Source organism: Centropristis striata, chromosome 12 (assembly GCF_030273125.1).
Source record: "Centropristis striata isolate RG_2023a ecotype Rhode Island chromosome 12, C.striata_1.0, whole genome shotgun sequence".
Taxonomy (NCBI): domain Eukaryota; kingdom Metazoa; phylum Chordata; class Actinopteri; order Perciformes; family Serranidae; genus Centropristis; species Centropristis striata.
The window spans coordinates 35818844-35844329 of NC_081528.1; the positions used below are offsets into that span (position 1 = coordinate 35818844).

Below are 25486 nucleotides of genomic sequence, written 5' to 3' on the forward strand. Positions count from 1 at the left end.
AAAATGTGTGGTCTTACAGGCGACTAGACAGAAGCATGGTTTTTATCAGGCTAACTATATTCATTTTTTTTTACTGTAGCACCTGTTTAATGTGAGAGTTGCTCTGTTGTGGAGTTTAGTTTCAGTCAGTTTCTTTTTCTTGCTTTCTTTTTTTTTTTTTAACCACTTCTAATAGATTCCAGTGGAAGTGTTTTCTGATCTGCTCTTTGCCATGATGGAGCAGTTGCAAAATCTGCCACTATAAAAAGCTTCAAATGTGCATTTTTTGGGGGGTGTTACAGCATTTTTCAAAATCCGTCTGTTGGCATACAATCTGTTTTTGTTTGCAGAAAAATAAGGCGATCCCAGTGAAAATTGGTCCATGTTGATGATTTTATTTTCATTCTCAGGTTGGCTTCTTAGAAAGGAGTTGTGGTGCTTGAGTGTGAATTTATTTCTGCCGTGTCTTTTTAAATACTACAACTGGGAGGAATTCAGAAATCCTACAAAGGAGCTTAAATGCAATCTGACCACTTTCTGCACACATTTCACTATAATTTTCAACTAATTCAATTCACATGTTTTTTTTTAGAAGGTGTCTATTGTGAAGCAGCAACAGGAAGTGCAGCGTTAATCCTCAAGGTTAATGATGGACTGCTTGTGAGTGGTCTACTTAAAGCACAATTATTGTTCTTTTTTTGATCAGTGAATTGGTTTTAAATACTGCAGGTGAGCCACTGCAGAGAATAATGCAGTCGTAGTAATCTGGTTCGATGCAGATGGCACATTTCTATTGCAGTTTGGGTGAACCTCAAGCATTTAAACACCTTTACTGTGCTGCTCTGGCATATGGACAGAAACGTCCCATGTCTCAATTGTGCATATATGGCAGGGCATTACAGACATTTAGCATATGTGACTGTTTATACCAGAGTCACCTAAATGAATCGGGTTATTAAAACGAAAGGAGTGTCAAAAAGGCTTTGGCATGTGGAAGTATATGATGCTATAAACATTTTGGGTTTCATCCATCCTGGGCAGTATACATTACCCATTTTACACAAGTGGCACATTTGTATAGCTGATGCAGAGTTTTGGAATCCAGATGAAGATAATGTCTGCACCAAACCACACATGGGCTTTTTGCATCAGTGAAAGGCGGTGCCGTCTGGGGAAGCTAAATGGATTTGACAATGGGATTTGATGGTCTTTGTAGTGAGGGTAATTAGGTTTGATTGACTGTAAAGTGACTGGTGAGGTCCAGATCTGGGAGGGGAAATGATCAGACACTTGAACCACCCACAAATTAATGAGATTCAACTGTGCCTGAGCTGATTTCACCAAGGAGATGGAGAACATTTACCAAAGCAATGGGATGAGAGAAAGGAACATGGAGGGACGAGTATATAGTGTGTGTGAGACACGGAAAGAGACGTGCAGACTCTGATGGAATTAGAGAGAGGAAACAGGAAAGGCAGAAATATCTGATGCATGTCTCACTTCCTTGTGACCTTAACTAAATTAAGTTAAAGATAAAAGATAAAAGTGATTAAAAGCTTTCAAGTGCAGTTTTAATTAGTGTTCGTTGTCCTCCTCTCTCTACAAAAGAGGGTGCCATAAGATTTAAAAAAAAAATAATAATAACAATGCATATTCAGCTTGACAATTTACTGCAAGAGGCAGACAGACAAAATGTGGGAGAGACTATTCCCTCGTGTTGCATTTAATTGCTAATGAACTATGGTATTTATCATAGAATATTAAAAGCCTTCCTATGAAGCCAGGCTCGCTTTCCTCATGCTGACATTTATTTATGGAAATGCACTGAAAATGTTATAGTATGAGAAGACGAGCACTGGATGAGTATTTTATTGTATCCTCCACTTACAAAACGACATTTCGCATTCAATCAGATGTATTTAATGCTTGCATGTCATTTGTTTATGAATAATTCTACTTTTTCTCCATGTTTCTATTCATGTTGTTGCTCTTATGGGCCTCAGTTGAGACGCAGTCAGCCGTATTCTGTGTGGCATCATCGCCTCGAGGCAGATTCTGATTCCGACTGGAGATACAGCACAATCTAATATGCTGTTATTTATTAGAATGGGTGTATGACAGCAGATAATCCTGGTGCCCTTGTTCCCGTCTTTCAAGGTAATGATGGAATTCACCAATCTATACTCAGGAGTTTCAGAGCATGCACCGCACAGTCTGCACTCTGGATCCACACGGCTCGGATGCAAGGACGGAGAGAGAAAAGCAATTTGCCGAGAGTTTGCCATTCCACTGGTGCGACATCCATATGCAGATACGGTAAAAGATCCTTCATTTTTATAACTCATCAGATACTACAAATATATAACCAGACATGGAAGCCATCATTGGCATGACAAAGAAATGCCACTTTGGGGAATAAACAGGCAGCAAATTCAGAGGCATTGTGCAATATATCATCATTACATTCTGTGAAGGTCTGTCCTTGTTCGTTATATTCTGCAGCAAACATGAAGGTCAGCTTGAGCTTCCTAATACCGGCTTCATTTCCCAAGCTAAGCTGAGGAATGGCGAGTCTTCTCAGAAACATTTCTTTTATCTACTTAGGTTCCTGACCTTCACGTCTCTATAAGACTATCTCCCCTGGTGATATTGTTTGCCATGTCGGCTGTGCTCTTGAGACACTATGCAAACTTAGCGAGCTAACCTGTCCAGCCCACCACCGCCTGTCACCGCTTGTCTATGATCACCTGGCTGGCATGGCTGCGACGCAGGTATGCACTGGCCTACTGGCAGCTGTCAGTGTCACACAAAGCCATCAATCCACATCTCTGCCACTGTCACTGCTGACAGGCCTCCGCCAGCCACAACCAGTCAGCCAGCTGCACGGAAATATGTCAATTTAGCTTAGCATGCCTCAGTAATAGACAGTTGAATTTGGAAAATATGCTTTGGTAAACAAAAGAAAAAAACACTTTCACAACTTCTTAACTTCAGGAAAATGCAGGAAACAAACTCTGATGAGGACATTTTCGCTTATAGGATCAATATAAGTGATCCTGTTAGGCTCTAACAATAGCTGGATCTTAGGTTGAGTGGTTGTGATCTTAAATGTGTATTATTTAACAAATCTTGCATGTGCATCTTCTTAAATCCACCTTTAAAAGTCTGGACAATAGAATGCCACATTTCTTATATAACCAAATTGTCAGATGTGATCAGGTTCATTCTTATGTGACAAGGTCAGCTAATGGTGGTCAGATGATGTCACCATGTCCAAAATCAAATGCCTTAAAGAGAACAGTTATTTATCGTGCTATCAGTTATTGGAATAATTGCCCACTGAATATATGTGAACTGAATAGTAAAGTATCTTTTAATTATTACTTGAGAATGCACTATTTAAATTTGTGAGTAGTGAATTAACATATTTACTGTATGAAAGTGAGAATTAATGTAATAGATATGAATGTAATAACTTATTCGGAATGATTTCTGATGACGTATATAATAATGTCTACAATGTTTAATTGTTGACAAAATGACAAAAAAAGACACAAAGTGACCAAAAAAGACACAAAATGACCAAAAAAGGCACAAATTGACCACACAATTATAAAAAAAAGACACAAAATGACCAAAAAAGACACAAAATGACCAAAAAAAGACACAAAATGACCAAAAATAGACACAAAATGACCAAAAAGGCACAAATTGACCACAAAATGATAATAAAGACACAAAATGACAAAAAAAAAAAGACAAAAAATGACCAAAAAAGACACAAAATGACCAGAAAAGGCACAAATTGACCAAAAAACGCAGCTTAAAGAGAACAGTTATTTATCAGTTATTGGAATAATTGCCCACTGAATATACATGAACTGAATAGTAAAGTATCTTTTAATTATTACTTGAGAATGCACTATTTCAATTTGTGAGTAGTGAATTAACATATTTACTGTATGAAAGTGAGAATTAATGTAATAGATATGAATGTAATAACTTATTCGGAATGATTTCTGATGACGTATATAATAATGTCTACAATGTTTAATTGTTAAGTGATTTTTGTTTTGTCTTGTGGACCCCAGGAAGACTAGCTCCTCCCACTTTTGGTGACAGCTAATGGGGATCTTTTTAACAATAAACAATAAACATCCACGCCCTCTTGCGTGTTTGTTCAAAAATGTAACATGTCTGAAAAGCAGTCAAAGCCCACACTAACTTATTTTGCTTGTATTTAGTAAACTAAATGCTTTTTTGAGAGAGGCCCACTTTTATTTATGCAAACATACACTAGTTCATCCTCAAAGTGTGAAAGGTTGACAAGGAGGATGCATAAATAGAAGCTGCAGGCCCATCATTGTCAACATGCCAACTCCTCTCTGCAGAGAATCGGAGAGACATGGAGACCTCATTCTAGCAGGAAAAAGCCTCAACGACTATCACCAGCACACAGAAAAGCTTGTGGAGAGAAAAGGAGGACGCAAAATAATTTTAAACTGCACTGAAATCAAAATGAAGCACCATTTAAGGATTAACGCTGCACACAGAGTCTTTAATTGTTTGACATTTCGTTAAATATCTGTTCCTCTGTCTCTTTGAGAAGTTTAACATCATAAGACCTACATTTCCTACTAATGGGCTGAGTCATTTTTAAACACTGTGATAAAGTATGAAGTAAACACAACTTCCAGCTGTTGTGTGATCAAAGACAACCGCATTAAAGATGATAATAATGTGTGTTCAAAAGTTATATTAACACAAACACCTTGACAAAAACCTATTTTTCAACTATAATACTCCCTCAGAGCAACCCCCATATACGGGTCTGCATTCTGCCGGTGTCTGCAAGCTGTTGCAAGAATGGATTGAAGCGGCTGAGTGGGCTCTAATTCATAAAGTAAAAAAATAATCACTTTGCAGGTAAAACCTAATCATAAAAACAGCATCTGTGGAGCCTCTTAATTTGGTTTATAGTATCAACGATACTATCTAGCACCATTTTAATAGTTTTTACATAGCTTGTTACAAAACTTTGTTTTCAAATCAAAATATTGCATGTTGAGGTGTGGGATTAGTTAAGAAAGTGATTTGATCTGATGCTGCTGGAGTCCAGTTGGATTACATTTTATGTGTGTAGTCAAGTAACATAGCAGACAGTTGGTGCACCCATAAAAAGGTGCTGTAAAACTCACAGGCTACAACCAATATGCTCCTCAACTTGATATTCCTCAGGTTGGTAATAAAAAATGTTTTTCAGATGTTCAAATGGCGAAGGGGGCTTTAACAAGCTACTGCAGCTATTCACAGACTGAAAACCATAGTGTATAGAGTAGGTCTGAGAAAAGTTGACAGTAAACATGGCAAACACAAACTTCTTCACTACTTCTCTTAGGTACCTGGGAGAAATGCCTGGACTAAATAAAATGCTCAAATAACTTTTTTCTGGTCCTGGCTGTTTGTTTATTCCTATGTGCCTTATGCCAAGCTGCATTGTACTCAAATCGGCATGTACGCTTTCCGGCTCTGTTCAGAGCTTAGTGGATTTGACTGGGGTATGTAGTTGACATGTGGGTGCAGACACTTGCCCCAGACGGGGGCACTGACCCTGGTGATGCCAGCCGAGTAGGAGGCCAGAGGGGCCTGCTACTCCTCACTAATGCCTTAGAGAAACAAAGTCCAGATGCTCTACCATGCTCCAGCTCTTGACACACTTGGCCTGCTGCTTGCGACATATTTTCATATGGCACCATCAAAAATATAAAAAATCCTGCCGTGATGAGCCATCTTCCTCTGCTTTAGACAGAAGCATTAGTTTGGGTTTATTCTACAGTGTTTAACCGTTTTTTTCCAGCGAAGAACAGCGTTTTGGTAAATGTTCAACATCTGGTCAGTTCAAGAGAATATGGAAATCCACTTAGAGCAAATTAAAACAAATGGGGTGACTGGGTAATGATTTCATAAGCAATTTCCTACATTAGGATTTGTAATACTTCACAAGGAAAACACGTTTAGCTCAGCACTTGTCTCATCTATCAATCATGCTTGTTGAGGAAGTGCACATATCAATGCACTTGCAGAGAGAATAATCCCAAGTTTTATCAACTGGGAAAAGGGAAAACAATATTTTATTTTATCAGTTTCCTGAAAGCATTTGTCTGTTTCCCCTCCCCCACCCCGGTGCCATCCTGGCAAAAGCTAAATGAATTAAACTTTCATTAAATATGCATTTCATTGTTAATCATTTGCAAGCGAAGAGGATTAGGTCGCAATTTGTGAAATTACATAAAATCTATCCCTTCTCAAAAATAGCCTCTTGAAATTCCATTTAACACAATAGTATGATCCATCAAACAGTCTTTTAAGCAATACAATTAGTAAATCAGTAAATCCATTAAAGAGATATTGACCTGTACTTAAATCTCATAATACAATGGCCATATGTTTCCTCCATCTGTTCATTTTAAAGGATTTGTAAACATTAAAAAATCACTATATTAAGGTCAACAAATGCCCATCTCTCTATCTATTAGGGCAGGATGATTAATCACATTTTATTTTCAATAAAAAATGTTTTTCAATGCTGAAAACAAAATCTATCTATCTATCTATCTATCTATCTATCTATCTATCTATCTATCTATCTATCTATCTATCTATCTATCTATCTATCTATCTATCTATCTATCTACACTGTAAAAAAAAATACTTTTGTTTTTACGGTAAAAAAACGGCAGCTGTGGTTGCCAGAACTTTACCGTAATAAATACGGTGCAACTTTTTGTAACATTAAGGTATAATGATATTAGCACTGTTGAATTCACGTTTAAGATTGCCATTTTAGTTCATATTTTACCGTATAAATAAAAAGTTTTTCCATCAAAAGAAACTTTGTTCTTCCATATAATTGACAAGAAAATACTTTATAAATGCTGCATAAATTAAAGATTTTACCATTAAATATTACAGTTTATTTCTGTTGGAGATATGGTGTTTAGTACATTTAACAGAGAGAAAAAATATTTTTACAAAGAATGAATGCAAAAATGATGGTTTGTACATCATATTTTTTGCTACAAACACGTTGCCAATGTATTTTACAGTGGAGTAATGTATTTAAAAAATAAATAAAAATGTAAAAAATAATGTTTTGGCTGATATATACATTTACGGTGTTTCATTGTTACTGAAACTGAATTAACCCGTTTATCATTTTATGGTGTTTTACTGTCATCTACAGAAATGAAATAGAAATAAAATCTACAGATATTTTTTGCAGTGTATCTATCTATCTATCTATCTATCTATCTATCTATCTATCTATCTATCTATCTATCTATCTATCTATCTATCTATCTATCTATCTATCTATCTATCTATCTATCTATCTATTTCAGCGCATAAATTAGCCTTTCCACCTTCAAAATGCAAAATTAATGTGGAAAATGTTTGGACATGATTCATCAATGGGAAGAGGAATTAAAAAAGCCTCTTTGTGCCGAACACTACTTTATTTTCATCAACCTTCACAAAAGACACGGCCAATGCTCCGCGTAAAATATTGATGTAAAAAGCCTCCTCAAATAACTAACTCAAAAATATCTGAAGCACACATAGAATTTTAGAACAGAATGGGAGAGAAGAGCCAAGGCTCTAAAGCCAAGGCTGTCAACTGGAGAGGAGTGGAGGCAGAGAGAGAAGAAAGATGTGCATCAAGAAAACACTAAATATCATGCAATGAGTGCTCCAACCAAGCAGTTTAAAAGAGAAACTGAGACACAACACCGAGCTGCTGTGACCTCCAACCTGCTTCTGGCTCAAGTTCACATTTCCATTCACACCATCCATTCAAAGAGCTCCGCGTTTGATTGTCCTTTCTCTGATTGCATTTCACACAGAGAAAAGTTAGTACACAGAGAAGCACTATTCAAGGTTTAATGAAAATGTTTAGTCAATGCAGGTAAGAACCTTGACGGGGTAAGAAGCAGCACAACTTGAATATAAAAGCTTGTATTCTATAACTGCGGAGGTCGTAGTGATTGCGACGGTCCAATGAGCTAGGTGTTGATGTGGAGGACAATCCCCACTATCTCAAAGGCTGCAGGCAACGTTGCCCATGTCATCCTCATGTTTTATTCATGTAAGTCATATTATGGCATTCAGAAACGGAGATCAAAATCTGCTATGGCAGAAATATTTAATATCATACCTACTTTTCTACCCTTCTCCATCTGGTTAGCCAGCATGAGAGAGAGAGAGAGAGAGCGTGGCAGACAGACTCCTTCAGCCCAGCCATGTTTGATTATTAAAAGTGAAGCTTTCAAAGAGGTCACTGCTCAGGGAAAAAAAAAAGAAAAGGCTGTAGCATGCATCAATTATCTTGGAGAGTTTGTGGCATACTGAAGACTTGTCTTGTCACATTTCCCAATGTGGCTGAGCTACAGAGAGGTCCTTGGCTGGCGCTGACATTTAGAAGCTGGTGAATTGTGGAAATCCCAGTCTGTTTGTCAAAAAAGTGGACAAAAGACCACACTGACTGCTTGCAAAGCCCCTTCAGGCTTGAAATTCCTTCTCAATGTCATTGGCATAACTAGACACAGGCATCCAGCTCTGTCGCTCTAATTTTTCATGTCTGAACAACTGCAACTTACACTGATCAATACACGGTTTACTGGCATCGCCAGAGGACAATAGAGTAATTTCAGTGATTCTCAACAATAAATATAGCACACTGTTCGCAAAAACAGTGTCAGACTGCAGGAATGATACATTTCTGTTGTGTTGCTTGCACATGAATAACAAACTGCATGGTCGTGTTAGAAGAGCAATCTACAGCCTCTTTTGTGAGTCGACCACAGTTTCCTGTCTGTACATGTGACCTACATATTGCGTGCCACAGTCAATTATGTGAGAGCTAAAATAAAGTCTGGAAAAATGGTACTGCTGCAGAATAACAACACTATTACTTTACATGGGTTAAATGTTTAGAAATACATGTGCATATTACCGCAGTAGAGAGTGTTTCTTTCTATGTGAGCAAATGTACCGTGGAAAAAAACAAGCTAAAAGTAGCATAATCTGCCTGTTGTTTGGAAGCATTGTATCGGCTACGGGGGTAAGTATAAGACTCCTCCACAGCTGAAAAAGATGACTCCCCCGTTCTTCTACACATTATCCTCTTCCTTCAGAGTTCAAATCCGTGTGAAGCACAATTCCATGAAACCCCCCTTTCTATCCTCCTGTTCTCCTCATCCTAACTCCCCACCTGCCTCCCCGTCTCTGTCTCTGTGGTGGCGCGGGGAGAAGTGGCATACCTTTGTTCATGTCAATCAGCTGCTTCTTCTTCTGCTGGCGCTCCTGCTTCTCCCGCTCGGCTTTCTCCTTCGCCAGCTTGGCTCTCTTGATCTTCTCCTCCATCTCCCTCTTCTTGTGGTTCTCCTTCACTGCTTCCTGATGAGGCACACACACACACACACACACACACACACACACACACACACAAACAGACAGATATAATCAGAATCTGGCTCCTGCCACCACCACTCTTTTTAGTGTCTTCGCTACAGTATAGCATTCAGAAGCGGCAGCATGCCATCAGCAAATTCTTATTCAGAGAAGGGTTTGATAGTTAGAGATAAGCTGCTGGAATAAACAATATATCATGCCTTGTGTATGGGCTTTTTAATACAAGCATATTTGTGTGCAAGGCTCCTGCCCTGCTTTACATATTTTCAATAATACACAGAGCTGATTTGTTGTCAATAATACATCAATGTGGCACCAAAAAAGGCTAGATGATCATCTCACATATGTACCATGCTAGGTATATTTCCTTTTGTCAATATGGGGGGGAGCAATTGCATGAGAAAAGCAGCAGTAGCAGCAGTGTGCCAGTCTCTGAGGATGGAGACAGATATATCAGCTTCCTCCTTCGTGACCAGCTGAAATGTCAGGAAGGAGTCAGAGAAAGAAAGATAATCAACGCTACGGATTCAGCCTTTACAAATGTGTCAGTTTGTTCGTGTGCCAACAGAGAGTAAGATGCAACCGAGTGACCTTTGGAGGCAACAAAATGTTCTTTCATCCTATGCCTGTGGCAGAGCCTTGACAGGAGCCATCATAGGTGTTAGTGTATGTGTGAGAGGTCGTACTGTATCTTTGCATAGGAGCCCGTGTCCGTACGCTGTCCATGGCAACCTGGTCTCACAGAAATCCGTGAAATAGCCACGGATTTCGCTTAACTCAAAATCCGTGGAATAGCCACGGAATCGCTCAAATTTCCGTGAAACTGACACAGATTTCCCTACAATGCAAGTTAATGACAGTCATATCCCGTGGCTATTGGTTTGTTCCAAGTCACGTGACTTTAAGGTCCCAGCGGTCAGAACAAAAAACATGGTGGACAGTTCTCTCATTTTTAGTGAAAAAATCTATATTTTGACTTACTTTCTGCATAAAAATGGATTTTGATCACATTTCTAGTGAGAAATATATGTTTTATTTTCTAAATCTTCACTCAGTGAATGTACATAATCACTTTATATGTTGGAATAGCCACGGGATATGACTGGCATTAACTTGCATTGTAGCGAAATCTGTGTCAGTTTCACGGAAATTTGACCGATTCCGTGGCTATTCCACGGATTTTGAGTTAAGCAAATCCGTGGCTATTTCACGGATTTCTGTGAGACCATGGGCATCTTTGTTCTTCTGCTCATCTGTGGTGTTCCTCCTTCTGTATGCATATGTGTGTGTGTGTCAGTAAGTGAAGGCATGGCCCTGTCTGTGCACTGATATAATAAGTGGCGACAGTAGGCCCCCCATCTAATGCCCCTGTGGTCCTGATGTGTGTGTCGTGTTGGCAGCTAAGACAGAGGGATTACAGGGATTGTGGGGAAGGAACAAGGAAAGAGCAGCTCATGATGCCAGTCAATAGTAGAGCTTTGCTCCATGTCCAAGGACACGAGCCCTCATTGTCACTGTCTCCTTGTTGGATGACAAGGGCAATGATAGAGAGAGGGAGACAGAGAGAGAGGAGGAGAGAGAGAGAGAGAGAGCAGAATAATAAGAGGGGGTGAGGATGTTTTTGCATTACGTGCATTATGAACACGTAAGAGAGATGTTTTGCTTCGTCAGCTGCTACAACTGGGTGAACACTCAAACACCAACCTACATTTTATCGCCACATCAAGGTTGTGTAAATGATACGGCTACACTCCATAAGGGCTATTGACTGTGTGCACTTTGCTGCTGTTTTGAATTAGAGTGGACGAGTGCTGTGTTGTATTTTTCAGTAATGAAACAGTTAACTTGCTCATTTTGCTTAAGTGATGGGCAGCACTGGCAGCACAGATCAAATTGATTTCTGTCCTCATGCACTGACAGGACTCAATTCATTTTTGGGAAGTAATATCACTGCATTGCTACAGCATAAGTCGGAAGATAAATTATGTAGATTACAAATAAAATCCTGCCGGCAAAACTTATTTTAAACAAACAACTAATTCTGACTGTAAACATGATTATGCAACGTAATTATGTTGCTCTAATCACACAGCACCACTAATTGCCATGGCAACAAATATGTTTCCACTGATCTCTTATTTTTCTCTTCACCATTCTCTTTGACGGCCCCTTTTTTGCCGTTGGCAAAAGCTGATTGTTATCAGGTCTCATTTTCTTGCCAACTCTGTATATTGTAGGAGGACATAGAGATAAACAAACCTCGTGAGATGTGTTTTTAAAAATACTCTTCAGTGCAGAGAACCAGATTTAAACCTCACTGGAACAGAACACAAAAGAACTGGTTCTTCTAAAATCAACTCAAATGTTCTGTATGAATGTTAGAAAAAAAATATGTTTAGAAACAAATCCATGCATCTTGTTTCGCCTCTCGGGTATGTCTACTCGTCTACTCAAGATCAAAGTACAAATGTTTAGAATATGATTTCAGGTGACCATGGAAACAAGGCATTTTTGGCCTTGACACAGTTGTGTCCCTTGCTGAATATGAGTATAATGCCACTCAATGAAAGCTTCATCATTTATTCATAGGAAAAATATTCTACAACAACTTTGAGCTACTCAAAGTATACATTTATAAAGCAGCATGAGTAGGGTTCATTAATTTCTGTGGTCTTGAAATGTGACATCATTAAACTGGTCGGTGGATTTGGCCAATCACAGACAATTCTGCATTTATTAGTATTGGCGTATATTAAATATGTCTGATATTTAATCTTTGTATACAAAACATAAAAAGAAAACAGTGCCTTGGGTGATTTAAAGATGGGGTTAGCCATTTACTTCATTTGTATTGTTGTAATGTTTATTCTTTACTTAAACAGTCAGGAATGAATATGCAGTACTGGTGTTTATTCAGCTATTTATTTGATTTATTCTTTATTTTCTCCATTTTCAGTTCTAGAATTGTATAAATCTTAAAACACAAATTTAACATTGAACACATCTGAAAGCCTCTTAAGTATGTTTGCAGTTATCTTTATGAAAAATTGTGGAAAAACAACATAGCTAAAAATTTACAATATTGGCAGCCATGTTATCAGTGATTTTTTTCCCACTTTAAAATCAGTAATGGTTTTAAAAAATCATATTGGTCCAGCTCTACATTTAACACCACAAGATGATTGAAAATTTACATAAGAAATAAAAAAATGTATCTATTATCATTTATGGCAAATATTAAGTGTTGAAATATACAGTGACAAAGACCACTTACAAGCTTTTTGAGAGATTTTGACTAAATTGCATGGCATTTTTCAGCGAATAGAACCTGCTTAAAGTGTCTGTACATGACATTATTAATATAAGGCACAATAGTGAGGAATTTATTTGCAAATTAGATCATCAGATAATAACATGTCCAATAAAGTAACAAGTAAGACAAACAGTCACATTTGTTCTATATATAGAAAAAGGAGAAAAATAAAGTACAGTATAGTATTGAAGAAGGTCTGAAGTATAGTGTAGCACTTCAAACTAACCCAAAAGGTCAAAAGATTTGTTCCCCTATGATTATCCACCATGATAGACAGTGCCCTTTTTGGCCTTGATTCTACCTAACAATCCTTAAATAAAACAGTGAAACCCTGCAGTCCAGAGGCCATGTTTATGACTGCTTTTGTGCACTGAACCCCTCAGGTGTAAAGTAAGAAAATGCAGGGCACATATTGCTCAGAGCGCTATGTAAATTTAGAGTAAGAATCGTCTCGAAAATACAAAACAAAATGTGCTGTTTCACATAATAGCACCTTAAAGCTAGGTCGGCTTGTCAACAACACTATTGAACCCAAAAGCCTGTTCATCTTAGACACACCAGAGGCCAGGAGTGTGACATACGCTCACTTCTTCTCACGGCCTCCGGTGTGTCTAAGATGGAGATTATAAGTAGTCCTCTATCTATAACTGGCTGGAAAACTGAACGCTGTGCAACCCACAGGTCCAATCTACCAACAAGGGCCAGGCAGCAATTTCCCTTTCCAGGTCTGTTCTTTCAATAATTCATGAAATGTGTTTGCTGTTCTTCCTTGACCCTGCACAACACAATACATCTCCCACAGCATGTCTCCCCTCCCATGCATACAAGTTTGCCAGTCCAATGAGGGAGCAATGATTATTTCCAACTGCTCAGTTGCACCAGTGATCTCACACAGAGAGTGTCACTGCTATATCTCATTTGAATTTTACAAACACTACAGCGCCTGGGCTTTAAGCAGCAAATGTGTTTATTAGCCATCTGTTACACTGTGTGCCAGGATATGGGGGGCGGGGGGTGGGGGGGGGCTTCAAGAAGTTATAGGTTACAGATTGTCAGACTTCTGCTCTGCGCTATAGACGTATTCCCATATTGACAGGTGACCTCCAAAATCTGGTGCAACGGTTTTTACGACTGTATCAGATAAAAATACTGAGGAATCATGACAGTGATTCAGCAAGGAGGTGCAGAGAGTGGCTCTGCCAGAACATCATATTCAGCATTATCAGCATGATTATGATAATTTGTCATATTGTAAAGGAATTAGCAAGCCTTAGAAATATCAAATGGGCTCCAAAGTGGACGGATACAACCTATACGTATACAAAACATGAGAATAAAACAGTGCCTTGGGTGATTTAAAGATGGGATTAGCCATTTACTTCATTTGTATTGTTGTAATGTTTATTCTTTACTTAAACAGTCAGGAATGAACATGCAGTATTGGTGTTTATTCAGCTATTTATTTGATTTATTCTTTATTTTCTCCATTTTCAGTTCTAGAATTTTATAAAACTTAAAACACAAATTTAACATTGAACACAATCTGTAAACGTTTTTTACGACTGTATCCGAAAAAAATACTGAGGAATCATGACAGTGATTCAGCAAGAAGAAGGTGCAGAGAGTGGCACTGCCAGATCATCATATTCAGCATTATCAGCATGATTATGATAATTTGTCATATTGTAAAGGAATTAGCAAGCCTTAGAAATATCAAATGGGCTCCAAAGTGGACGGATACCAACCTCACACGAAGACACACACACAAATCATCATTCTAATCTCATAGATGCTCTATCTTGCTACTTTGCGAACCCGGTCTGGGTCTTTTGGTCTTATTAGAAAGTCACTCAATTAACAAGGAAGACTGTTAGCTCATCCCTGCCCATCTGCTGCGCTTTGATAACTCATTAATGGAAAAATCCTCATCCCCCATGCTCCTGGTCAGGATTACACATACAGACCCTGCGATTGCATTTCACTCATACTCTATTTCAGAATATGGCAGCAGCATTAAATTAACAAATTGTTGGACTCTTCGAATACTGACTCCATGTGCTGAAATCAAATAATATTTCATTGGCCGCAGAAAAAAAAAAGAGAGAATGGGACGAAATAGAGGGAGAGAAAGAAAATGAAACAGTAGGAAAATAGAGTTAATGGATTCTCTTATCAGTTACATTCAGTTCTGTGAGGACTGTCTGTCAATGCGTTTACTCAAATGCCTCATGTCGGTCGGGTGCATTAAGCCCTAGCTTTTTAGTAAAAGCAATTTAGGGTGACTGTATTGCAATGGAATTCTTTAATACTGCAGATGCTTTGTGCTGTGAATGCATTACACAGGGCAATGCAACAAAGAGAGAAGTTAGCGAAGATGTTCTGTCTGAGTCAAACAACTCAATGTCTCAATATTGAAATAAAGGTCTGAGACACACCAGGAATATCAAGAAGTTAAATTCAGGGCTCTTCTCTAAATTATTAGCTGCCAAGAAGTCATAGTGTTCATTAGATTTGCCAGTTGGAACAAATCAGTAATTGTTGATGTAGGTCGACATTGTCAAAGATAAATAACGAGCAGACATCTTCCCCAAATTCCTTCACTGACAAAAAAAAGCTGAGGATGCTGCTGCAAAGGAGCTAGCTCAGTTATTTTCACAGGGTAAGAAAATAAAAAACAACATTCAAGTAGAAACAAGCATTGATTCCTTGTGCTCTGCAAGCAGATGGGATTAGCCTTTCTGTCAGCAGAGCTGAGCAGCCAAAAACTATAAATAATATCTGAAGAATATGGTGATTAAAGGATTGTTTTTATGTGAATACATCAACTTATAACCAGCCCCCCCCCCCTATTTTCACCACACCACAACACTTTATCCCACTCAGTTCCCTCCCCTTATCCATAGCAGGAAAGTTTAAATCAGTAATAAAATATTCATATGCAGCTATTTGCTTGAGAGAATAATTTATTTTCTTGGGTGGATGCCTCTTTTAGAGATATGCAACTCTGGAATCCTTGAGGGAGCGTTGTTTTGTGTGTTGGTGCACTTTGATCAGTGGGAATGAAAAGTTGTTTTCAGATGGGGATCAGTGTAAAGAAGGAAGAAGGATTCAGACAAGGGGACCTTGTCATTCACAATAATGGCTTGGGAAGATTTAGAGCATGCCTTCTGGACACCATGTCATTATCCGGGCTCTGGGAATTTTTGGGGCTGTGCAAGGAGGGATGGATAGACTGGAGAAGGTGGAAAAAAGCAAAGTGATTGAATAAATGTTTAACAGACTCAGGGAGAAAGAAAATGAGATGACGTGTTGTTTACCTTGTCATTAATAAGACCTTTTTGACAACAAATCTGCTTTGCCCGACGTGCTTTTTTCTCTGCAGAAGGATTTTTAGTTTTACTTTGATCTGAAGTACACTGTAAAAAATAATCTGTTTAATTTACGGTAAAATACCGGCAGCTGTGGTTGCCAGAACTTCACCGTAAAAAAAATTACAGTGAGTGGATTTTCTGTTCTAAATTTAAATGTAAATATCAGCAAAAACTGTAATTTAGTCTGAATAATCCTGTTGTTTTTAGGGTAATTGTGTCATTCATTCACACATCATGGTATTTCTCCATAAATTTTGCATGAAAATGTTATATTTTACCTAAAAACTGTGTTACCTCCAGTTTATGACAGAAAAAAGTAAAAGTTTTGTGCTATTCTTTGATTTACGGTAATTAAAAGGGTCTAATACAGTGATATACAATTTTTCATTTTATGCCCTATTTCTGATGTATTTGACAGAGTTTTACTGTTATTTCTACAAACCTTTTTTAAAGTGTAGATCTATATTCCACATTTAACTTTAAGGAATTGTCGTCCCATAATTCTACTTTCAATAGGAGGAAATGTTAATTTTTTCCCAAAAAGTTTTCCCAAGCCACACACAAAATAATTTCAAACTCACAGGTGAGAAGTCAAATGCAATTTCATCTACTTTAGGACTTGGACATTTTTAAACTCCTCTCTAGACTCATTATCTCGTAATAAAATCTGCAAGACCTGCAATGCCCTGTAGTGATGGCACATGCACACACATACACACATGAAGCTGCAAGTTAATGAAACTATGTTAAACAGGTTAAGAGGCTTGGCCACGCCTTTATCAAGCTCTTTTATCAGTAAGACACTGACATCACAGCCCTCTCTACTGAGCTACTTTCAAATAATATATTTTAATCTGTTTCATGACTTTGTCTTTTTCTTACAGCTCCCAAGCCAGTAGTTTTATCAGTACGAGTAGGGAAGAAAAAGAAGAAGAAAAATATCTTCTCTTCTGCAGGATCGTGCAAATAAACTTCAGTATGCTCAGGTAAATGTCATTAAGCAATTTTGTTTGCCATTTATATGTACAGTACAGTGCGTGTAAGTGGAATAAATGCATTGAGAGCTTCCATCTATATTTAATGCATTTCTCTGTTTCTGCATTCACACAGTGCATTTGAAACAAAGGGTATCATTTGTGATATTTTGTGAATATATATCTCCGTAAGCTATGTGTATATATGTGCAAGATCAAAAATGATCATAAATACAACCTTTCTTGAGCACATTTAAGTAGCATATAAACATTTAATGCATTATTTATAACACTATAATGCAGTTATGATCAGATAAATGTTCATTAATATATAATATTTGTGAACAATCATGTCTCTTCCAATGAAAACATATATTATTACAATTTTGTCATTATCTGTTTATATAACAACCTCCACTTATGGGTGTACAAAGGGGGGATTTTAGTGGTTAAATACATTATTAAGCATTAATATCTGCATATGAATTCATAGTAAAGGGTTGCCAACAAGTGATCTATATTTCTAACCTTCCAAACTACAATGGCATTGAAGAAAATGAAAGAGGAATCCACTTCAGTGACAAGGAAAGGAGGTTATGTCTGTGATACCTGGGAAAAAAAAAATCTTTGGCAGACATAGTGGCATTATGACCTACTAAAAGATGACATATGGAAGGAAATCACACAGCAGGTGAGCGCGGTTACATTCTTGCCGAGAACAGTGCAAGAACTTAAAAAGAAAAACTGAAAAAGGATGTCAGGGCCAACCAAGGGAATACAAAGACCAAAATAGGTGGCCAGAAAATATTGTGCACTCTCCCAAACCAAAAACTTTCAGGCAGTTTTAGACAGAAAAATCTGTAGTGTTGTTTTTTCAGTGTTAATAATTTTGAGTTAGTGGGTGTTGATTTTGGAGTTGTTTTAACACTTTAACACAAGGGAGTTACATGTTAACACCTGAGTTAGATTCACTTCAGTTGGAGTTGATTTTCAGATTTTGTGACTTGTATGTTCGGCTAAAGACAGAATGCACTTTTAATGTATCGTAAAACAAAACAATGAATGTTAATTATCACATTAGTGAAAGGAAATAACATGATTTTAGGGTTAAAAAATACACTTTAATGTGTCAAAGTAACACAATGAATGTTAAAAATTAACACTCACAGTGAAAGAGAATAACACGATTTTAGCGTTGAAAATACACTTTATTGTGTCGTAAAATAACACGATGTATGTTGAAAATTAACACTAATTAACACACGATTTGGAGTTAAAAGTGCACCTATGTGGTGTCATAAAACAACACCAAGGGTGTCAAATATTCAACACTATTAAAGAGTTAAAATATTTACACTTTTCAAAGTGTAATTTTAACTCAGAATCCGTGAGAACTATATAAACTCAGAAAAAGTGTTACATTTAACACTCTGTGAGTTGAATTAACACTCCCGATTTTGCTGTGTAGACGAGGAAAGTGGAAAACACCCACTGAACTGAAACTAGCAGCTGATTGGCTCAAAAGCACATGTTGATGGACTATCAGATGACTGTGAGATAAATGTTTCAACCCTTGTGATTACAGATGTATGATGACTTGCTCTGGTGCTGATCTGTTAGAACACAGGCCTGTGGGGGCTGGCCACAGTGAAACACTGTGAGAACACCACTTTTCCTTTTCAAAATCTGATAAACAGTTTCTGTCCAAGTGCTTTTGGAAGCCTGTGTCTTCGCCTCTGCTTAAAGTTTAGAGGTGCTGGTTAACATAAACTGGCTGTCACGAAATATTGGAGCATAAAAAAAGAACATTTTTCATTTAAGATTTTCCAACTACAGCTCGAGAATAGGCTCTATGGAAAAAAGCAACACAGCACCCAGTAGAGAAAGTGAGCCTGCATGTTATCTGCACCTTCCCAGGCATGTGTTTAGAATTTACACTGGATTTTGTGCTGCCTGGTGACAGTAATGAGCAACATGATGTGATACAGATTGTTTGGGTTCAATTTCAACATGATACAAAGTAAGAGGTCATCAGCCCATGCATATTAAGTCTGTATCTTTAAGGTGGAATATCCTCAACCATAGGAATCAAAAGGTTTATCAAACTGTAACAATGCTAGGATAATTTAAGATTAAACTTTAGAGATTTTTCCAATATCTTTCAGTTATGTATACTTCCACATTAGAGGCTTGCCTTTCTTTCTTTTTTTTTTTTTTAATTGACAAGAAAATACTTTATAAATGCCACATAAAAAAAAAAGATTTTACCATTAAATATTACAGTACAGAGATATGGTGTTTAGTCCATTTAACAGTGACAAAAAGTATTTTTACAAGACATAAATGCCAAAATTACAGTGCTTGTATGTATTAGGGTATATTGCCAATCTATTTTACAGTGGAGTAATGTATTTTTTTTTTAAGTATATCTTTATTAGTAATTATGTTTCACAACTTATTCACATATACAACATTTTCTCTTTTTTTTTTGTTTAAACATCCCCCCTCCTTGCCTTTCTTTTGGAACCCTATGCTTCAGAAAATTCCTGATTGTGGGATTCATGTTGGATGGAAGTCAAGTCTACTAATTATCACAGGACTAAGATGGGATAAAAAAAAAAGTCAAGAGGAGAGGGCAGGACAGGAATCATAATAACAACAGGTCAGTAGAAACAAGGAGCTAGCAGCTGGCCCTCATTAGAAAAAGTAAGAAATCCTGGCTAATGAATTTATTATTATTTGTTAGTATATGTTTTGAAGACATTTCGGGTATTAACACAGGATTTTTAGTTTTACTTTGATCTGAAGTAAATCCATATTCCACATTTAACTCAGTAGTTTTGTTGCTTATTGAAGAAATTGTCGTCCCATAATTCTACTTTTAGTAGGAGGAAATGTTAATTTTTTCCCAAAAAGTTTTCCCAAGCCACACACAAAATTATTTTTAAAAAAAAGTCAAGAGGAGAGAGCAGGACAGGAATCATAATAACAACAGGCCAGTAGAAACAAGGAGCAAGCAGCTGGCCCTCATTAGAAAAAGTGGAGTCATTCTTCCTGGATTGGGACAGAATAGAAGTTTTGGTTGTGGGAGTGTTGTGAAACAGGAGTGAAAATTCTCTCCCCTGTCATCCTCTAAGCCAGCTGTTCTCAACCTGGGGGATTTCTGGGGGTCGCCAAATCATTTTGGAAGTCAGCTCTGTCTCCACTGTGTTAAAGTGTTCATGTATTTTAGTCTTTTTGGTCACTTAATGTCTTTTTTTGGTCATTTTGTGTCTTTTTTGGTCATTTAGTGTCTTTTTTTGGTCATTTTGTGTCTTTTTTGGTCATTTTGTTTCCTTTTTTTGGACATTTTGTGTCTTCTTTTGGTCATTTTGTGTCTTTTTTTGGGTCATTTTGTGTCGTTTTTGGTCAGTTTGTGTCTTTTTTGCTCATTTTTGTCTTTTTTTGATCATTTCGTGGTTACTTTTTATCTTTTTTGGTCATTTTGTTTCCTTTTTTTGGTCATTTTGTTTCTTTTTTGGGTGATCTTAACTGTGCGTGTGAGATTGTGTTCAGTGAGCGGGGGTCACGGACAACATGCAAGTTAAATTGGGGGTCGCATCTCAAAAAGCTTGAGAACTACTGCTCTAAGCAAGTGAAAGTGTGTGCAAAATAATGCTCATGTGTGGGTGATGGCTTCTGTTAGTCTGAAGTGCAAATGTGAGACTTTTCATATATGTACGTGTGAACAAATGGCAAGTTATATACAGTACTCACCAGGAACAGCATGCGAAAGTTGGCCAGTTCTCCGAAGAAATCCTCCACACCGACCGAGTGGGGGTCAAAGGCGTAGAAGCTTCCTATGCTCTCGTAGAGCTTTTGCATGTTCTTGTGCATGGTGGAGAGTTTTTCGTACTGCTCTCTTGCATGCTTGGAGAAGCCGTGAGGAAGACAGCGTTAAGGAAAAATGGATAAAAAACACAGAGCAAACATATTCAAAAGCTACGGTTATCAGCAAAATAATGACACTTCACAAATATGTTCATCTGTCACAAAACACGCCATTGTGAGAAATGATCACTTTAGAGGCTTTATAGCACTCAAAAAGCCCACCTATGTCAAGGTCAACAAAACAAAACAGTGGATAAAGAAGGGTCACAGACAATCTAATGTGCCATTACAATAACCTCTCCAACTCACTTTGGAGTCAATGGCATGGTGAGCTAATAGCTGCAGCCCTGGAGTAATGGAAAGGTGTTTTGTAGTCAGCAGCATGACACAGATGGCTGCTGGAAAAGCTGATTGCAGTCATTGTTCTATTGTTTCTCCCAACAACAGTGGGGTCAGGTTGTTTTGAACCTCACAGCTCACGTCGCACTGTGTAATTTACTGAACAGGCGAGCACTTTTCTCCTGGTGAATGGCTATTGACAGCCGGCATCAGTTAAGCATTATCACAGCAGCCACTGACCTGATGGAGACTGCACTTGGACACTCCAAGACTCACACACCCTGTGTGGGGATGAGTACGACTTCACACAACAATACACTAACGTGGTTATACATGCATGTACATGCTTGCGAACACAGAATTAAAAAAAAGACACTAAATACAATATGAACTCCACCAATACTAGTTTCAATGGTATCCAACACCTGCTGCAGCTTCAATCATTTTAATCTTCCTTCTTAAGAGGCCATATTTATTATAGCTATAATATCTGTAACAGCTCAAAGCTTATTACTAGGGTGAGGAATTGAATTTTTAGAAATTTGGTTTTATTTTTATAGCTCTGGCCATCAGTTCTATTGGGTATAATGACATTGTACTTACTAGTAATTGCTGAGCTCTCATGATGTGGCAACGTTTCTAAGAATAGGACGAAGAGAGCAACAGCCAAGAGCAGTCAAAGGATCAGAAAGGTTACAAACCAGCCAGAGGTTTTAGCAGATTAGCTGCCATTTTATTTTAAAAACACAAGCAAACACAGCTATAATGTAAGTCCTTGTATGTGGGAAAAATGCAAGTGTGTACAACTATATGAATTATTTCATGTCAAAGTTGGCATTCACTTTTATTATCTTATTCTATTCTCTTAAATCTCCCTTATATTGTTTCTCTGATAACTTAACAGCGTACAGGCATCCAAAGCCTAGAAGACTTCATCTGGGTAAATTATTGGTTAAAAAAAAAAAGGGTCTTGTAAAATTGTAGCTCAAAAAACAGGATAAAAAAATAATCTCAAGAATGCACAAATTGGATGTGGTGCTAAAATGATGTATTCCTCAATATTTTTAAAAAATAGCCATTTTTGTGCTAAACAGTTACATATATATATATATATATATATTATATAATATATATATATATATACATATATATATAGATATATACCTTTGCATATAGACTGACATGCTCATTTTAAAATGACAAAGAGAAGTGGGTTTCAAACTGTGCTTTTACATGCCATGCTCACTTCTCTTGTTCACAGTGTCACAGGTACAGATATACACAATTAGTGCTCATATGCAGTCGCCTTGGCAACATAGTCAGGCTGGTGGTACAGCATGCGGCCTGTGATTGTCAAGGCTCAACAGTAACCAAGATATTGTTCTTTGTGAGCAATCTGCCACTATTATGTGAAAGCCACTGTTTTTTTGTACATTGTCATTTATTCATGGTTTGTTTGTTTGTTCTGTCATCTTGGTAGACATCCATGTCGAGGTCCAGGGATTGTTCTGTGTCTCCAGGCAAATTATTAGCTATGTGAGGATCTAAATAACACTTTCCATGTGCCTGTGTGTGTGTTATGTATTTGTGCTCTTACTGTATATGCTTGCATGTAAGCGTGTGTGTGTAGAGAGGCCTTTTAGCAGCTAACAGGGAATAAAAGAGATGACAGGGTAGGCTGGTCGGATTACCTCCCTGCAAGCTAGTATTTACCAAAACAGCAGCAGCAGCAGCACAGTCCAGGTTAGCAGCAAGCCCACACACGGGCCCGATGGATGGACTCATCCTTCTGTCTTTCCTCTTCCCTGTCTCTATCTCCTTGTCTGCCTGGACCTGATTTATCCCCCCTGCTTCTGTCAGACTGCCTTTATCTCTTCTTTTGTCCACCTCCCCCTCACTGCACTTGTGTGTGAAAACTCAGGGGCCCGACAGATAGATGTAAAAGTAAAACTTTGTCAAAGAAAGATATCTTTTCAACATCCAAAGGGCTGACAGAGTTGTACTTTATTGCAGTTGTATTTGTTGGAAAAGTCTTAAAATGCTCATTGTAAAGGGAAAAAGTCCCTTTCTAGGGAGCAATCTACCACAAACAGCACCATATGGTTCAGTGTCATTTATTAGTGGAACTCAACCTCAGTGCTTCATCCAAAAATACTACTGCAATCAGTTTTGCTAGACTGAGCTTCACTTAAAATGCCCCCTCTCAACAATTCCTAATGGGTCAGAATAAAAACTGCCTCTGAAGGATAAAAGGAGAAAAGCATAAATATTTATAATGTTTAACTGGAATCAACAAAAAGCAACAGGTTCATGCCAAAAAGCAAACAAAATATTAATGTGTCAATTTAGGAGCAAAAGACATAATGTTATTCTGGCATGGAAATGCTTATTAACAGCATGTAGACACAATATTGATTCTTGCTAGAATCAGAGTCCACAGTGCCTTTAGTTCTGGATACGTTAAGGTCAAAACTGTTGCCTCCTTTGTAGAATGGTAGTTAAAAACTGTGGTTACTTTTGGTGCTTGTTGTGGCTTGTGGTTCTGTGTGTGTTTCTTTTTTCTCTCTCTCTTAGTCTTGCTCTCACACACACTCAAATACACATGTATGCACATGCACAGTGGTAGATGTGTCCCGCTGGGGACTGGACTGAGGCTGACTGGGCTTTTGCTCCTTGTATTTCCACATCAAAGACATGTCATATTGATGGAGCCTGACACACACTATCCTGCAGCAACACAACCGGTATGCTTGAGCCTTCACCAAACACACACACAGTCACAGAACGAACAGGCACGCACACTCACACACACATATATAAGCACAAATATAGTGCACATGCACACTGTCACACACCCATTTTTTGAATGTCTGTCTGTCAGGTTGTCCTTTACTATTTTTTCTCCCTTTTCTCACAGTCATTGTAGCCTTTATTGTCTCTCTTTCTCCAAAGATAATTCTTTTTCTCTGTCTTTCTCCCTGTCCACCACTGTCTCTTTCAAACATATTCTCTTTATAATTCTTTCTACACTTCCCCTTGATATTCTCTCACTGAAACAACAAACTCCCTTCTTTGTCTCCGACTCAGAGTGAACTTTCAGAAGAACGCTGTCTGAGCCGTGTCTGGTATTCTGGTCACTTGGGCCTGATGCAGAGCAGGGAGCAGAGGCGATGAGTCTCAAGGTAAAGCATCATGCAGCCTTTGGTTGGCCTGACCCTGTTTGTCAGTCTCTGCTCTCCTCTCCTAGCTGTCCTCAGAGAAGTGGTACTGCCTGCACTTCCTGTGCACTGCACCTCCGCACCGCCAAGCAAGACAATTGCTGCAGGGCTTGAGGGCTCAATGCTGCAAATGTGAATGCTACTAAAGATATCAGTGGAGTGCTTGCTGGATTTTATGCTAATGGCCATATTAGAAATCGAAATTTGCAAAAACAAGCAATTTATAGCTCTGTGCCTCATCTTTTTTTGCATTTCTGCATAGCCTAGGTAGGACTGTTCTAAAGACTATTTCAATAAAGCAGGTTAAATAATCATGTTCAAAAAGGGCTTGTGGAATAGCAGCAAGTCACTAAACATTACAGACTACGGCTTGGCTTCCACAACTCCACTTTCTGACAGCGTCTTATCTGACAGTGCTGATTTACAAAGACAATGTCAGATGTAAAATATGATGTCGATGGCAGTGCTCCGCTAGTTCATGTTTTTATAATTCTCTCTCAAATCTTCTGTTGTTGCCAGAACCAACCCCGTCCTTGTAAAAAATCTAGAATTAGTTCTTTGTCCTGCCACAGTGTCCTCATTACTGTGTTTAATCAGTCACTTTTTATCTGTGTGTTTGACATGCCAGAAAGGGTACATTTAACATCAGTAAGCTGCGATTAAGGGCACTCATTTTTAACACCACAAAGTGACATCAAAATCATATCCAAGTCAGACTTACCCTAGATGTAAAAAAAGCTTTTTCGGAGCCAGACTCTATTCAATTTTGTGATAAAACCCAGTGAAAGAGGAGGAAAAAAAAATCCATTTATGGGCCAAAAAAAAAAAAGTTAAAACAGTTTTTACAATGGCCACCTATGAGGAAGGCAATAAATTACCTGGTTTGTTTACCTGCGTGCATGAGAGAGTTATTAAAGTGCTGCATAAAACCCTACAGTGGGGGCCCAAAAAGCC

The 25486-nt window shown here is 38.0% G+C and overlaps 1 protein-coding gene across 2 annotated transcripts in view; it reads right to left on the minus strand.

Annotated features, from left to right (window-relative positions):
- diaph2 (diaphanous-related formin 2) overlaps nt 1-25486 on the minus strand; it is a 519741-nt gene that overhangs the window by 63828 nt on the left and 430427 nt on the right. For both annotated transcript variants that reach the window (XM_059345604.1, XM_059345603.1), the window contains exons 26-27: nt 20862-21026; nt 9297-9432 (exon numbers count right to left, since the gene is read on the minus strand). In XM_059345604.1, coding sequence (XP_059201587.1) covers nt 9297-9432; nt 20862-21026 — 301 coding nt within the window. The remainder of the gene's footprint in view (nt 1-9296; nt 9433-20861; nt 21027-25486) is intronic.